Source organism: Triticum aestivum, chromosome 5A, assembly GCF_018294505.1.
Source record: "Triticum aestivum cultivar Chinese Spring chromosome 5A, IWGSC CS RefSeq v2.1, whole genome shotgun sequence".
In the NCBI taxonomy this organism is placed as follows: domain Eukaryota; kingdom Viridiplantae; phylum Streptophyta; class Magnoliopsida; order Poales; family Poaceae; genus Triticum; species Triticum aestivum.
This window is the reverse complement of record NC_057806.1, coordinates 103,101,632-103,118,094: the sequence shown is the minus strand read 5'-3', so window position 1 is coordinate 103,118,094 and position 16,463 is coordinate 103,101,632. Positions and strand designations below refer to the sequence as shown.

General features: G+C 43.7%; 1 protein-coding gene across 4 annotated transcripts; it reads right to left on the bottom strand.

Annotated features, from left to right (window-relative positions):
* Window positions 1-11,747: 11,747 nt before the first annotated feature.
* Window positions 11,748-15,548, bottom strand: LOC123102492 (uncharacterized). 4 transcript variants are annotated; one of them, XR_006448970.1, is made up of 5 exons: window positions 15,031-15,548; window positions 14,819-14,910; window positions 14,093-14,128; window positions 13,921-13,991; window positions 11,748-12,106 (listed from the first exon to the last, which is right to left on the bottom strand). XR_006448970.1 is itself a non-coding variant. In XM_044523875.1 (4 exons), exons 1-4 carry the CDS (start codon window positions 14,954-14,956, stop codon window positions 12,001-12,003), a joined length of 351 nt encoding a protein of 116 aa, XP_044379810.1. In that variant the 5' UTR covers window positions 14,957-15,544; the 3' UTR covers window positions 11,748-12,000. The 4 variants fall into 4 exon arrangements, 2 of the variants coding, with proteins under 2 accessions (XP_044379810.1, XP_044379811.1); XR_006448969.1 differs by having other exon boundaries at window positions 14,819-14,907; window positions 15,031-15,545; XM_044523875.1 differs by having other exon boundaries at window positions 14,819-15,544.
* Window positions 15,549-16,463: the final 915 nt, after the last annotated feature.

Below are 16,463 nucleotides of genomic sequence, written 5' to 3'. Positions count from 1 at the left end.
GTACATAGATCATTCATGCATATCATATTTTGTTGCATTTCGTTTTGTGATCCTCGAAATCCTAAGCAACTCAAGGACCCTCAGAGAGAGTTGGGGATTTCCCTGTTTTCATATTTGGGTTTTACCAAATATCGAAACGAGGATTTTTGGTTTTAATTATTTTTCTCTACGAAAATATTTCATATTAAAATATATGCGAGGAGATAATATGACTTCTCCAAAATAAATGAAATATTGGAGGAAAAAGATTAAAATCAAATATTTGATTTTATCCGGAGTTTATTGCTATTTTATTTGAATTATAAAATTGCATGTTTTTCAAAGTTGCATTTTAGGGCCAAGAAAATGTTCATCTTGTTCTAAATATTTTATTTAGACGGTGAAAATTAGTTTTGGCATTTTTAGAATTTTATTTTATTTTCTAGGATTTATTTTAATACAGCGAAATTATTAAAAAAAGGAGACCTCCCGCCGGACCGCACTTGGCCGGGGCCCAGCCGGCCCAGCCGCGCTGCCTCCCCGCACCGGCTCAGGAGAGGAGTCCCAAGCGGCTCCGCCGCCGCCGCCGTGTCCGACCCGGACACGCGCCGCCCGCCCCTTCCCCAAACTGCCGCACCCCCTCCTTTATAAGCCGCCGCACCCCCCTAGATCCCTGAGCCACCCCGCCGCCGCAAGCCGCGCCGCCGCCGCCTCGCTATCGCGCCGCCCCGCCGCCTTGCTTCCGCGCCGCTGCCGCTTGCCCACACCGCCGCCGCCCCGCGCTGCCCGCCCACTCGCCGGAGCCGCCCCGCCGCGCCGGAACCTCGCCGCAGGTATAGCGCCGTTCGTTTTTAAAAAAAAACCGGTTCGGTTTTTTGTTAGAAACCCTAGTTTTTTTAGATAGATCGGTTCGCCGGTTTTTCGCGGTTTAGTTACTTTACAGACGTTCGTCCGTACGTTCGTTTTAATGAACGGAGTTCACTCATTAGCCGCAAACAACGAACACTCGTTCGTTAGCCTATTCGTCAGTTTTCTTTTTCTCGGATTTTCCGTGATTATTTTCAATCGCGATTTCTTATCCGATTTTTGTTTTAGTTTATCTTTTCGCTCGTTTGTCGAAATCAGGCGATTCAAGTGCCTAGATCTTCGTCTCGAAACCCTCTTTCCGTTTAACCAACTTGGACAAGTTTTTGCTACTGTAAAATTTGACCTTAGTCCATATTAGTAAACGGATCTTGTTTCTTTCGCAGTTTGAGTTTCGTTGCTCCTTTTGATTTGATTCTTTTCACAAACCAAAGTTCTTAAGTTGAACTCTCTGGTTAGATCTTCTTATTTGAGATTTACCCGTGTTTCTTTTGTTGATTGCTTATGTATGCTATTGTTTGTTTGAGATAGAACACCCGGAGTGCGAAGCGTGCTACTACGAGTCCCTAGGTTTTACGGATCATCAGCAAGGCAAGTAACACTTTGATCACACCCCTTTATCACCCAGTTTTTATGCATTAGTTCCAATCCTCAAACATTGCATGGTTAGGTTGTGATTAACATGTGGGTTGGGAAGTAGTTGATGAGTTAGAACCTATTGCCTTGTTATATTCAAACCCTTGGGAGTTACTTCTATGTATTGCTTTTATTGCTATGCTATGCTCGTAGACGTGGTTTGGGTGAGTGAAATCCATGACAGATGTGAGATTGTTAATTAATGGTTCAACTTAAGGTGGCAACTTGAATACACATCTGGGTGGATTGTTTGTTGGGCACCTGGGGAATCCAGTGTTGTCCTAGGATATCCCGGAGTACCCGTGAGATAATCATATGATCCGCCACCCATGCTCAAAGGGAACTGAGATATTTTCATGCTAGAAACTTCCGTGTGCAGCCACAAGCTATTATGGGCTCTAGCATAGTTGAGTAAGTTGCGTGAAGCTCCCGAAGAGGTGGATCAGCAGGTAGAGGGATGTAGGTTGGTATGGTCTGCCCGGAGTAAGGGGTTAATGCTTCTGAAAGACTGTGTCCCGGTCATCCGTTTTCTCAAACACCATGTAGTGCGAGAAATCCAACGGAGGAGATCGGCTCTTGTGGGGAAAAGTGCGCAAACCTCTCTAGAGTGTATAAACTAATCAGGGTTAGCCGTGTCCCCAGTTATGGAAATCTTGAGTATCTAGTACTTGGAGTATCATAAGTATCTCATCACTCTAAAATAATATTGTGGGGTTGTTAATTACTTTAATTGGGATTGAGTTGGAGGAACCTTCTCAATGATGTTTCAACTACCATGATAGTTAAATAAAATCTATTCTTTTGGTGTAGGGAAAAATTGGCTTTTCGCAAAAACTGTAACCATAGAGCTTTCCACCAGCCAAATATGTATGTAGTGATAGTATTTTCTGTTCTTGCTCTACTGTGTTACTCTGCCAGCATATTCCATGTGCCGACCCGTTTTCGGGCTGCAACATATTATGTTGCAGACTTTTCAGACGAGGAGTAAGGTTCGTTAGGTCGTTGCCGTGCAGCTCAGCTATGCCGTTATAGTTGATGGACTCACTTTATCTTCCAAGCCTTCTGTTGTTATCGTATTAGATTGCCTTAAGCCATATTTATTGTAATAAGTTCTCTTTTGAGACATTCGATGTAATAAATGTGTGATTGCTACTCTGTTATAAATCCTCGAGTACTGTGTGTCAGCATTACCGACCCAGGGATGACACTGAAGCACAGAGACTTGACCGTTTGAGGTCGGGTCGCTACAGTTTAATCTTTCACAATTGCTAACACTCACGTGATATTTATGGGTTCAAAGTTTTAATAGGACATAGAGAAAGATAGGGGCTTATAGATTCGCCTCCCAACCTTTTACCTCAAGGGTAATGTCAACAATAATAGTTCATGATAACTTACATCCAATTGGATATATATATATATATATCAGGATCCTTCCAACACAATGTTCTTGCCAAAGGATAAAATGTAAAAACGAAAGGTGGAGATCACCATGACTCTTGCATAAGGTAGAAGATAAAAGTAAAAGATAGGCCCTTCACAGAGGGAAGCAGAGGTTGCCATGCACTTTTATGGTTGGATGCACGAGATCTTAATGCAAAAGAATGTCACTTTATATTGCCACTTGTGATATGGACCTTTATTATGCAGTCCGTCGCTTTTATTTCTTCCACATCACAAGATCGTATAAATCTTATTTTCTCCACATTAATAGATCATACATATTAGGGGGCAATTTTTATTGCATGCACCGATGACAACTTACTTGAAGGATCTTACTCAATCCATAGGTAGGTATGGTGGACTCTCATGGCAAAACTGGTTTAAAGAATGTTTGGAAGCACAAGTAGTATCTCTACTTGGTGCAAAGAATTTGGCTAGCATGAGGGGGAAAAGCAAGCTCAACATGTTGGACGATCCAAGAGAATATACTTTATTTTGGATATAAGAAAACATAACCCATTACATTGTCTTCCTTGTCCGACATCAACCTTTTAGCATGTCATATTTTAATGAGTGCTCACAATTACAAAAGATGTCCAAGATAGTATATTTATATGTGAAATCTCTCTTCCTTCAATATTCTTTCATGAATTGTTCAAATGACCAATTCTACGTTTGCTAACTTTCAATAAGTTTACTACCAATCTTATTCTATGTGAAGTCATTATTCCCCATGGTATAAGCATATGAAACATATATAAATTAAGATTTATGATATTTCAATTATTTAACCATTTACTCATAGGATATACGTAAAGCACGTGAGTAAATGACAAACTACTCCAAAAGATAATAGTGAAGGACACTGAGTAGTCAAACAATTAACTTGCCATGGGAGGATTCTTTTTTATTTAATAATTAAGATCCAATGATTTTATTCAAACAGCAAGTTAAATTGAAAATACGCTCCAAGCAAAACACATAGCATGTGACGAATAAAAATATAGCTCAGAGTAAGGTATACCGATAGTTTTGAAGAGGAAAGAGGGGATGCCATCCGGGGCATCCCCAAGCTTAGGCGCTTGAGTCTTCCTTGAGTATTACCTTGCGGTTCCTTGGGCATCCCCAAGCTTAGGGTCTTTCCAATCCTTATTCTCTTGATATCGATATCTCACCAAAAGCTTGAAAACTTCAATCACACAAAACTTAACGGAACTTTGTGAGATAGGTTAGTATGATAAAGAGTAAACCATTAACTTTGGTACTGTCAAAGACAAGGCTCATAATTTTTATTACACAATTACTACTGTACCATATCATTTCTACAATTTATATTGAGAAATATAAGCCATAGAAACTTGAAAACACGCAAACTATGCAATGGAAACAGAATCTGTCAGAAACAGAACAGTCTGTAATGATCTGAGCACCAACCATACTTACGCCACTCAAAAAAATATGAAATAAATTTTTGGACGTGAGGAATTTGTCTATTAATATTCTGCAAAAAGAATCAGTACTAAATCACTCTTATGTAAAAAATGGCAGCTAATCTCATGAGCGCAAAGTTTCTGTTTTTTACAACAATATCACATTAACTTTCACCCAAGTATTCCCAAAGGTCTTACTTGGCACTTTATTGAAACAAAAGCTATAAAACATGATTACTACAGTATCTTAATCATGTAAACACACAAAAACAATAAGGGTAAATATTGGGTTGTCTCCCAACAAGTGCTTTTCTTTAATGCCTTTTAGCTGGGCATGATGATTTCAATGATGCTCATATAAAAGATAAGAATTGAAACATAAAGACAGCATCATGAAGTATGTGACTAGCACATTTAAACCTATCCCACTTCATGTGCCTAGGGATTTTTTGAGCACACAATTTATGGTAACAAGAATCAACTAGCATAGGAAGGCAAAACAAGTATAACTTCAAAACTTTAAGCACATAGAGAGGAAAACTTGATATTATTGTACTCCTACAAGCATGTATTCCTCCCTCATAATAATTTTAAGTAGCATCATGAATGATTTCAACAATATTACCATCACATAAAGCATTATTTTCATGATCTACGAGCATATAAATTTTACTACTCTCCACATAAGCAAAATTCTCCTCATTCGGAATAGTGGGATCACTAGTTCCTAAAGTTGACATTCTTCCAAACCCGCTTTAGATGATAGTGTTATTCATACTCCAAAAGATATAAGTGAAGTTCATGGATCATTCTACAATTAATATAGAATAACCAATATCCAAGCTCAAAATGTATAAGTGAAGCACACGAAGCATTCTACAAAACCATACTCAAAAGATTTAAGTGAAGCTCAAAGACCAATTCTATAAGATCATACTTAAAAGATTTAAGTGAAGCACATGAAGTATTCTATAAACTTATGAAGGGACGTCTCATACTAGCATGGTTCTTAAGGAAAAGGAAAAAAAACAAAAACCGAGGTATACCGATAATTGTTGAAGAAGAAAGATGGGATGCCAACCGGGGCATCCCCAAGCTTAGATGCTTGAGTATCCTTAGAATATTTACTTGGGGTGCCTTGGGCATCCCCAAGCTTGATATATTGCCTCTCTTTATTCTTCTCACATCGGTAACTCCTCGTTCTTCAAACACTTCATCCACACAAAACTTTAACAAAAACTTTATGAGATCCGTTAGTATAATAAAGCAAATCACTACCTTTAGGTACTATTGCAAACTCATTCCAATTTCGTATTAGAACTATATCTACTGTATTCCAACTTCTCTATGGTTCATACCGTCCGATACTAGCCATAGATGCATCAAAATAAGCAAACAATACACGAAAAACAGAATCTGTCTAAAACAAGACAGTATGTTTCATCCACACAATTTTTTTTTTGTATTTTCATTATTTTTTAAAAAATTGTATGTTTCACCCACAACTAAACAGAAACAAAAAAATCTAGTTAGTTAAGAAAGCAAACAAGCATACATGAGAATATCAACCCCACGCTATTGCTCCCCGGCAACGGCGCTAGAGAAGAGCTTGATAATCCCCAAGTGCAAGGAATCATCGTAGCAATTTCCAAGGGTGGGAGTGATAAGTATGGAGTGTCAAACCCACAAGGAGCTAAATGTAAGATCAATATTCTCTCAAGCCCTATCTGCCACTGATACGACTCTACGTACACCGAACGTTTGCTTCCAACTAGCAACGAGAAATAAAACGTATGAAGAGGATAACTTTGTATGATATCGGAGAGCTAAAATATAAAAGTAGGTGTTGTTATCATGAAGTTATAATATATTACTAAATATTATAAATAGCGAGTGTGGAATAATGGTGGATCGGTGTGCGGAATTGTCCAAGGCAATCATTAACAAGACCGGTAATCACTATTGCAGTTTCATATGAGGGAGAGGCATAAGCTAACATACTTTCTCTTCTTGGATCATATGCACTTATGATTGGAACTCTAGAAAGCATCCGCAACTACTAAAGATCATTAAGGTAAAACCCAACCATAGCATTAAAGCATCAAGTCCTCTTTATCCCATACGCAACAACCCCCTTACTCGGGTTTGTGTTTCAGTCACTCACGCAACCCACTATAAGCGAATCCTAAACGTATTGCAACACCCTACAGCGGTAATCCCTCACGCTTGCGCGACACGGAGGGCACCATAGGACAGCACCAAAGTAAAACATACAACTCATACCAATCTAGATCATCAATCAACCCAAAGACAAAGGATATCTACTCAAAACATCATAGGATGGCAACACATCATTGGATCATAATATGTGGCATAAAGCACCATGTTCAAGTAGGGATCACAGCGGGGTGCGAGAGAGTGGACTGCGTAAAAGAGATGAGGATAGTGAAGATGATGGTGATGTTCATGAAGACGATCACCGCGGCGATGATTCCCCTCCCGATGGCACTTCGGTGCCACCGAGAGAGAGGAGGAGAGGTTCTCCCCCTTGTGCTTCCTCCTCCATGCCCTCCCTCTAGATGGGGAGAGGTTCTCCCTCTGGTCCTTGGCCTTCATTGTGATGATGGCCCCTCCGGGATCCTCCTCCATGCCCTCCGGTGATGACGGCCCCCTCCGACAGGGTGCCAGAGAGGGCCAAGATTGGTTTTTGGTGGCTACAGAGGCTTCTAGCGGCGGAACTCCCGATCTAGGTTAATTTTCCGAGGTTTCTGTATTTATAGGATTTTTTGGCGTCGGTCTCACGTCAAGGAGGTGCTCGAGGCGTCCACGAGGCAGGACCACACGCCTGGGGGGTGGGCGCGCCCCCCACCCTCGTGGACGCCCCGAGACTCTCCTAGCCCAACTCTTTTACTCCGGGGTCTTCTTTTGGTCCATAAAAAATCGTGAAAATTGGCACGTTAATTGGACTCCGTTTGATATTCCTGTTCTATAAAACTCAAAAACAAGGAAAAAAACTGGCACTGGGCACTAGGTTAATATGTTAGTCCCAAAAATCATATAAAATAGCATATAAATGCATATAAAACATCCAAGGTTGATAATATAATAGCATGAATACTTCATAAATTATAGATACGTTGGAGACGTATCAGCAGGCTTCACTGTTAGCGGCGACCGCCCAGGCCGCCGAAGTATCCGAACTTAAGTGTTGGCCGGGGCTGGCCGATGAGGTTCTCGCCCGCATCAACAAAAGATTTGATGAGGCGCAAGGTATATTTTAGAACATTTCGTTCATGCCTATATTAATACGCACATCTTGAGTCAAAGATCATGCCCTGCTATGTGTATGATTGCAGTCAACGAGGCTGCGGTTGAGGACCTTAGGGATGAATTTGCCCAGGCCTAGGAGCAGGCGAGGGTAAACAAGGCAACCGCTGATAAAGCGGCTGAGGAATTGAAGTACGAATAGGTTGTCCTCTACCAATACGAGGAGCGGGTGACCAAACTAGAGCAAGCGCTCAAGGACGCCGCCGACAAGTGCAGGTCCCTAGAGGAGAAGAGTAAAGCCTAGGCGACCGACCTTGCGAAGGCCCTTAAAGAGGCCGAGGAGGCGCGGGCCGAATCCCAAGCCACGCGCGAGGAGATTAAGAAGGCCGGTCAAATAGCGATTGGTAAGCCCAATCTTTATAGAGTAAATTCGGCAATCAGACGTATGGTGTGCTCCAGATGTCTTTGCAGATCTTCAGAAGAGTGTCGTTGACGCTGCGCAGTTCTTTTGGGCACAGTTCGTGGCGCGGGAGCGCCCTGCGCTGTTGAATGACCAGATGTCGCAGTGGGCCGAGCTGCATAGGATGTCCGGGTTGGCCATGAGGGACATCATAGTCCGGCTGTAGCCAACCGAAGCCATTCCGAGCAGTTATTTTGGCCTAGCGCAGCGACTTGTTAACGCACTGCCCCGTATTGACGCTGTCAAACGATCGTCATGTATAGAAGGTGCGCGGCAGGCCTTTGCCTGTGTCAAGATGCACTGGGCCAAAATAAAGGCAGCCATCGTGGTTGTTGAAGGTCCGCCCGGGGGCAAGGACCACCATACACCAGAGCGCTACTTTGAATACCTCCTGGAGGGTGCCCGCTTGATAGAGGGCCAGTGCTCAAGGGACATCATGTTCGAGTGAATGTGTCTGAGTTGCCCGGATGTTGTATAAACCAAAGCTATGTAATATAAACCAAGGCCTTGTAATATATTTATGTTGTTTGTCTTTTGAAGCGTTTTTCCTCCTGTGTGGCCGCTTATATCCCTGAGAGTTTGCCAGTCATCGGCTTCAGCCCCCACGTAGATACTACAGGGGTGTTCGGAACAGCACATGACCCCACATTGACCCAACGTCTTGGTCCGTAAAAGGGCGGGGGGGTCAATGCCGGGAACCAGGCAAACGGACTATACGGCTTTACCACTCTCACTTAGCCATAGGAGTTTGACAATGGGGTTATAAGGTAGCCCCTGGTGCGTATGCGGCTATCCGAACTTGGGTGCCTTAAGCGTGTGACTGGGGAAAGCCAGCCTTTCGTGTAATATGGAAGAAATCGCTAGAGATTTAGTAAGTCAACGAATTGCTGGCCAGCTCTCACCGCATCACGACGGTTAGTTTTCGGCTTTCTCTACTGAGATGTTTGACCGGGCCAGCCGGAAACACAATTGAAGTAGTTCTCCCTTTACTACATTAGCCTAAAAACGGAACATAAGGTAGCAAGCACAAGAGTCGGGCAACCCAACTATTGACCAAAGACGTGATTCGGAGCCGATGCATATAATGCAGTATTCAGGATGCCGAAGTATACTTTGAGAGTGTTCGGACTTCCTATTGTTGAGAATATATATGGCTTGAAAAAGAGCCCTTGGCGATTTAAGTCGTACCAAGGTGTACATGCCAATTAGGACATAAAGTGGGAAGACAAATTAAGAAATAAGCCAATACCGAACAAGGATGAGCGAAATTGTTTCCATTTTAGTCTGATTGGTACGTCGAAACGTATTTTTGCAGAAGATGCCATAAGCATCAAGGCCATTTTACATGCCGAGAACAAGGGAAAGCTATAGGTAGGTCCTAATTTTATAAGATGATCTCGAAGATCCTTTGGACACTCTGCCGCACGTCTGCGCTACTTTTCCCCATAGTGTATGATCCTTTGAGAGGGTCAACGATCGAGTGTCTATAAGGGGCCTGGAAAAGGACCCTAAGTACCATCGAAGAGTGGTGTGGGTTGTAAAGAACCTGAAATAGAAAAACAAGAGAAAAGGATGGAAGAATAAAAGGTCCAGATAGGGTCGAGCCGTGACGTGGACTGTGTTTTCCGTATGCCTCCATCTGTGCCCATGGTATCTTTAGTGCATAGTTATGTACATGTGGTACGTATGCCACCATCCAGTTGTCGTTGTGACGAAGGCCGGATTGCTAATCTAGCTCTGGACGAGCCGGGCTCTCGTTCTGTGGGGTAAACCGCACTCATTTGATAGTGTCCGGGGGCTTGACTGCCGGGGTAGTATTCGGCTTGATAAGGCCACCCTATGCTTCTACTACGAGAGTAGTGGTATGCTCCTCGGTACGGAGGGAGCGCTTCATATTTCCATTGACTGTAATAACGCCGTGAGGTCCAGGCATTTTGAGTTTTAGGTAAGCTTAATTCGGGACCGCATTGAAGCGGGCTAAGGCGGTTCTTCCAAGTAGTGCGTGATAACCGTTGCGGCAAGGGACGATGCCGAAGATCAACTCTTCGCTTTGGAAGTTGTCCGGAGAACCGAAGACCACTTCCAGTGTTACTGAGCCCGTACAGCAGGCTTCAAAACCAGGTATTACTCCTTTAAAGGTGGTTTTAGTGGGCTTGATTCTTGATGCATTGATGCCCATTTTGTGGATACTGTCCTGATAAAGCAGGTTAAGGCTGGTGCCGTCGTCCATAAGGACTCACGTGAGATGGAATCCGTCGATAATTGGGTCGAGGACCAATGTTGCAAAACCTCCATGACGGATATTAGCCGGATGGTCTCTGCAATCGAAAGTGATCAGACAGGCTGACCATGAGTTGAATTTTCAGGCGACTTGCTCTATGGCATAGACGTCCCTTAGTGTGCGCTTGCGCTCCCTTTTGGGGACATGTGTAGCATATATCATATTCACCGTTTTTACCTCGGGGGAAATTTCTTCTGTCCCCCTGTGTTCAGTGGGCGAGGCTCTTCATCATCGTCCTCGTTGGGCAGCCCGTTCCCCTTATGTTGTCGTTTAGCTTGCGGCCTCTTTAAAGACCCAACATTTCCTGTTAGTATGATTAGCATGCTTATCAGGGGTGCCATGAATATGGCAAGGCCGATCGAGTATTCTGCCAAACTAGATGGACCATCCTTGTTTTCTTTGAATGGCTTCTTCCGCTGACCGGGTTTAGAGCCACTGAATCCAGCATTGACTGTTGTGTCTTCGGTATCTTCATTATTGCTCCGATGCTTGTGTTTGTTGCGTCGTGGCATGCCGTTGCCATCCCTGGCTTTGGAGGTCCCAGGGTCGCTGGTGCTATTGCTTCTGTGAGCTAGCCAGTTATCTTCTCCCGCGCAAAAGAGGGTCATAAATACAGTAAGGGCTGCCATGGACTTCAGTTTTTCTTAGCCGAGGTGTCGGGCGAGCCACTCGTCTCAGACGCTGTGTTTAATGGCTGTGAGGGCTTCGGCGTCCGAACAGTCCACAATTTGGTTCTTTTAAATTAAGAACCTAGTCCATAGCTTCCGGGCTGATTTTCCGGGTTGGTGGACTATGTGACTAAGGTCATCGGCGTCTGGAAGCCGAAGATAGGTTCCTTGGAAGTTGTATCTAAAGGCATCCTCCAAGTCTTCCCAGCTGCCAATAGAATTTTATGGGAGGCTATTGAACCAGTGTCGTGTTGTTCCCTTTAATTTTAGCGGGAGGTATTTGATGGCATGGGGATCCACTACACCACAACACCAATGTAATGGCATGCAATCTGCCGGGAGAAAGCTCTTAAGAGGGCAGAGAAACTGCCAGGATAGTAGTTCTCCCAGCAGATAGAACTGCCACGAGAACGGCTGCCGGGGATTTGTTCTCCCGGCAGTTAAATTATTCCCGGTAGTTTATCTGCCCTAGCCTATATATCTGCCGGCAGTTTGCTTTCTCCCGGCAGACTGGTTGTGCCAAAGGAAATACAGTTACCGACAATGTTACTGCCAGTACAAGCATGTTGACCTGGCAGATAGAATGCCAGGTCATTGTGATTAACTAGCAAAAACTGTTTTATGTATGCAGCATATACCTAATTAAGAATCCATTTTGGCAATCAGGTAGATCTCACAACTTAGACATACACTTCAATCGAAGTTACACATAGGCCTCATTAAAAACCTTAAACTTCCTTCAATATAAACATAACATGCCAGATACATATGTTTCTGGATACATACATATAGGAAACAACCATACATAAGGACTTGTGCTGGCACAAAAAAGTACGTATGTTTCTAGATGTGCCACACAACCAAAATGAGCATCCAATGGCTTGTGTACCAAAACAACCACCAAAATAAGCAGAACTTGCCAATGTCTCCAGGTTCAACAAACTAGGTGCACTACATTATCACTACACCAACTTAATTGTATGTCCTCCAAACCTTCAGCCGCTGTAGAACTTCCAAACCGTCAACCGCTTGTATGTAGATCTTGCAAACCTCCATCAACTTGTGTGTCTTTGAAAACCTGCAACAGACCGGAAACTCAAAATGGAGCTCTCATAGAACGATAAACCTGCTGTATCATAAACATGCAACTAGTGATGGAAGCACAAGACAGCACAATAAAAATGCAATCTTTATATCACATAAGGACAAGTGTTCTAATGCAAATAGCAGAAGTCAATAGACATTTCTTCAGGACATCAACTAAACATAGTCCAGGCACTTTGCAAGGAGGCTCCAGGCCAAGCATTTTTCAGCAAGGACTTCTATCCAGACATCAATAGTCCTGCTCAGTTTTTAAAAGGCTCTGTTTGGGTGCATAGTAGTATATGTAAAATTGTAGTATTCGAAAACTACAGTTTCTAAACCTCTAGCTACAAAATACCAGAGTTTGTGAAAACCATAATATTATACAGTATTTGCAAAATCACGAGACGTATCACAGATGCAATATTTACAGCAGTATTTTAAACTAAATCACATGAGCTTGAACAGCCAGCCACTGATACAACAAAATATGTGTACATGTGCCCTTCACCTTTCCACCATATATCTACCTGACGTGTTGTGCAAATTTCAGAAACAATTAAGCTAGACAAACTTACCAATTGTTGATTATTATAATCAAAGAAACAGACTAGTCCTGCTTCTGGACAGTTTTTCATTATTATAGCAATCAATGAAAGTCAATCAAGGCCTTTAACAGTTCAGGCAGTGTGTAGCAACATAAAAACAAGGCTATTCAGGCAGTGTATAACAACAATCCAGTCAGTGTATAACTGTCGCCGCTGGAGATTCCCCGTAGAGGGGCGTCCTCTTTGGTAACGTAAAAAGCCTTGAGCATGGCTATTCAGTGCCGTTCTCATTTCTTACGCCTGCAAACAGTAACAACTACTCCCTCCGTCCCATAATGTAAGACATCTTTTTAACACTAGTGTAGTATCAAAAAACATCTTACATTATGGGACAAAGGGAGTAGAAACTAGCTAGCTAGAAAAAAATGTGGGTTCTATGCATGTGCATGGCCGTCTGATGATGATCCATAATCCATAATCAACAAAATTGCTGTAAGTAACTAATAAGGATGGTCCTTGAAGGATGCCAACTAAAGAAAATGTTAGACCAAAACTACTGGCGAGTAACTAGCTCTCTGTCTTGTACAATCTAGCAGAGGACTAAATAGCAGCCAGCTGCACACTTGCTGCGGCAACACACAAGAACAGAGGAACTCACACAGTAGCAGTTGTGTGCTACTCCCTCCGTCCGAAAATACTTGTCATCAAAATGGATAAAAAGAGATGTATCTAGAACTAAAATATGTCTAGATACATCCCCTTTTATCCATTTTGATGACAAGTATTTCCGGACGGAGGAAGTACTAACTATTTATGCTTAAGCATTCTAGCAAAACACATACACGTATATTTAGTAGTACTACACTTGAGGCTTGGCTGGATAGAAATGAAATGGCCCTGATTTACAATGGAGGAGCACGGCTCCTTTAATAGGGGATTACAAACTGCCTATTGCAGTTGTACGTGAATGTGAGATAGCTACCTAGAAGCTTGCTGCTGCCAGCTCAATGCACTAAAGCTTGAAAAGTCTAGTTCAGCTCAACCTTTTCAACTAGGGAAAGCGAACTATTGCTTAGCTGCTTCTCCTCCTCAGCCTTTTCACAAGATAAAGTCTAATTCTATTTAGCTACTTCTCCTCCTCAGCCTTTTTGATTGGAGAAAGCCTAGCAAACGACTCCCAGTAGACTGGGTTGATCAACAGAAAACACTATCAGAATCAAATCAGGTGTTGCCGCTTTTCAACTATCCCTGTGTCACATACCTGCTTTGATTGCCCTCATCATCCCACATGCAAGGTCCCATAGTAGAAGCGGAAAAATCTTTTTGGAGCCGCTGTTATCAGTGACAGTGTTATGTATGGACCAGATGCATATATCCTTGACAACTTCAGTATCAGAAGATTTGGCAAAGAACGAGATTTAAATGTACTATACCTTTCTTAGAACATGTTCTCCACCTACACTAGGTGCCTTCCCAGAAGCAAGCATTATTTGGTTAGATGCATCTATGCCCATGACTCAAGCACCACCAAAAGATGGTTCATTTTGCATAGCACGGTAAAGAAATTACAAGAATGACACAATTAAACTTGGAAAGAAAGGAATCCAACTGCAAAATTGCTGGAAGAAATATGTTGGCAATGCACAGCAGTTTCAAACAAACAGATAGATAATCCACGAGAATTAGCAGTCCAAATTATGAAGGTCTTTTGACACTAGCTATGCATCAAGTGCCACTTTGCATTCACAAAAGGCATGAAAACCAGACTGCTAACATACGCATGGGGTCAGATCATGCTCCTATGTTAAGATCAAACATTTTCATGAGCAAATAAGACAGGTACTTATTATGCGTCTTAATATTCTGTTCAACCTCCTAAACCATAACATGCAAACAAAACAAGGTTTTTACGTGTTATTATTTGAAACAAAATAATCATAGTTGACAAACATTTTTCAATTTACACATCTAACAAAAGTTGGGCCAGAATCATGAATTCCTTGCCCAACCCAATTTCTACTTTGATGTTGCTATTACTAAAGTGACCATATGTTTCAGGTCAGACAAGATACCAGGCAGCAATTATTAGTAAAACATGCAGTACATAGTGTAGGCTGAATGTTTACAGCTGAAAATAGCACTTTGTCACAAGTATTTACCAGTAAAACAATGCGGCAACTATTCCTAGAGCTATAGTCTTCACTGGCTGAGGCTGACTGTCCCAGATACGTTCTTCCATCAGAGTGCTCTGCTATTTTCCTCAAAGCAGAGGAAGAAGATTTGGCAGATGTGCTCATGTGTGTTACAAATCATTGGAAAAATTGAAAGAACAGTAAAGAATACAAGAGAACGGGAAGCACCAGGACCATACCTCACGCTCGAAGTACAAAAGGGGGAGGTCGGAGGAGCACGGACGAAGGACGATAGGCTGGAGAGCATGACGTCGAGGTGAGCACGCACGGGAGGGGGGCGACTAGGATGGTCGGTGGCGCAAACCCTAGGAGAGACAGTGCTGCCCGGGGAGAAAGCATGGAAGGAGAGGCGACATCTGGGCGGCGCTGGGGATGGGCGGCGCTGGGGATGGGTGGAGCGCGGACGAGATCTGTGTAGGAGGGTACTTGACGGCGACGGAGGAGGGTGCTCGGCGGCGGCGGTGGTCCGAGAGGACAGCTGCTGCGATGGGTGGTCAGGGGCGGCTGGGGTCGGGCAGTGGTGGGTGCTCGGCGTCGTCTCGTGTTGGCGGCGGCTAGGGTTGGAGCAGATGGTGATTTGGGCTAGATCTGGGGCGGCCGCTAAGTCTCTGGAGCGAAGTATTTTGGCTCTCGTGCGCTCTCCGCGCTGGCGCGCCTTTGGGCCCAATTATTTCGTTCTCGCGCCATTAACGCCTCCCGGCAGATAATAGGCCAAGGTTTAGTTCTGCCGGCAGATGGAGTGACCTAAATGGTGGATATCAACGCCGGCAGTTTATATGCCATTATTGCTCAACTTCTACCGGCAGTTATTCTGTCTGCAGGTACTTGTGCCGGCAGTTAAGAGATCCCCGGCAGTTGGTTTGCCCTTATATAGATATTTCTCCCGGCAGTTAATTGCCCCCAATCAAGTGTTGTGGTGTTGTGATCATCACCGCTGGCCATGTGAATATGGAGAAGAAAATCTTTGATTCATACTGTGGGATCTGTAGTACCATCATCTGATTCAATGTTCACGGGTTTAAACCCTTTAGGGAACTAGTGCTCCATCACCTCATCAGTGAAGCATAAGGGGGGTGCGGTGCCTCTATATCGGGCGATGTCACGATGCAGTTCGGATGAAGTCCGAATGCAGTTTTCGGCCCGGGAGGGGTTGTGCCTGTCGCGCTAGGCCTGATGGCCGCCCTCTCACGCTGGAGCACGCCCCCTTGACCCATAGATTGATCTTGTCTAATCGGCTCTATTGTCTAGGTCCTTACGTAGGTCATAGGTATAGCCCGGGGCCGCTGCCTCCCTGCCTCGACGACGGGGTCGCGCGGGATGGTGTTCGGTGTATGTAGCCGATTTGTCCCGTCCAGGTGGTGGTCGGTCAGGTTCGTCAGCGGGTTTATACATTAGCGGCATTGGCTCAAGGGCCTCGTCGTCAAATTGTGGTAGCAGCTTGCGCTTCGAGGAGCTCTTGGTTGGGCGTTCGAGGCCATATTCCTTGGCTGCCAGGACTTTAGTCCATCTGTCATTGAGCATATCCTGTTCGGCTTGGAGTTGCTGTTGCTTCTTTTTTAGGCTACTCGTAGTGGCGATTAGCCGGCGCTTAAAGAGCTCTTCTTCGAGAGGT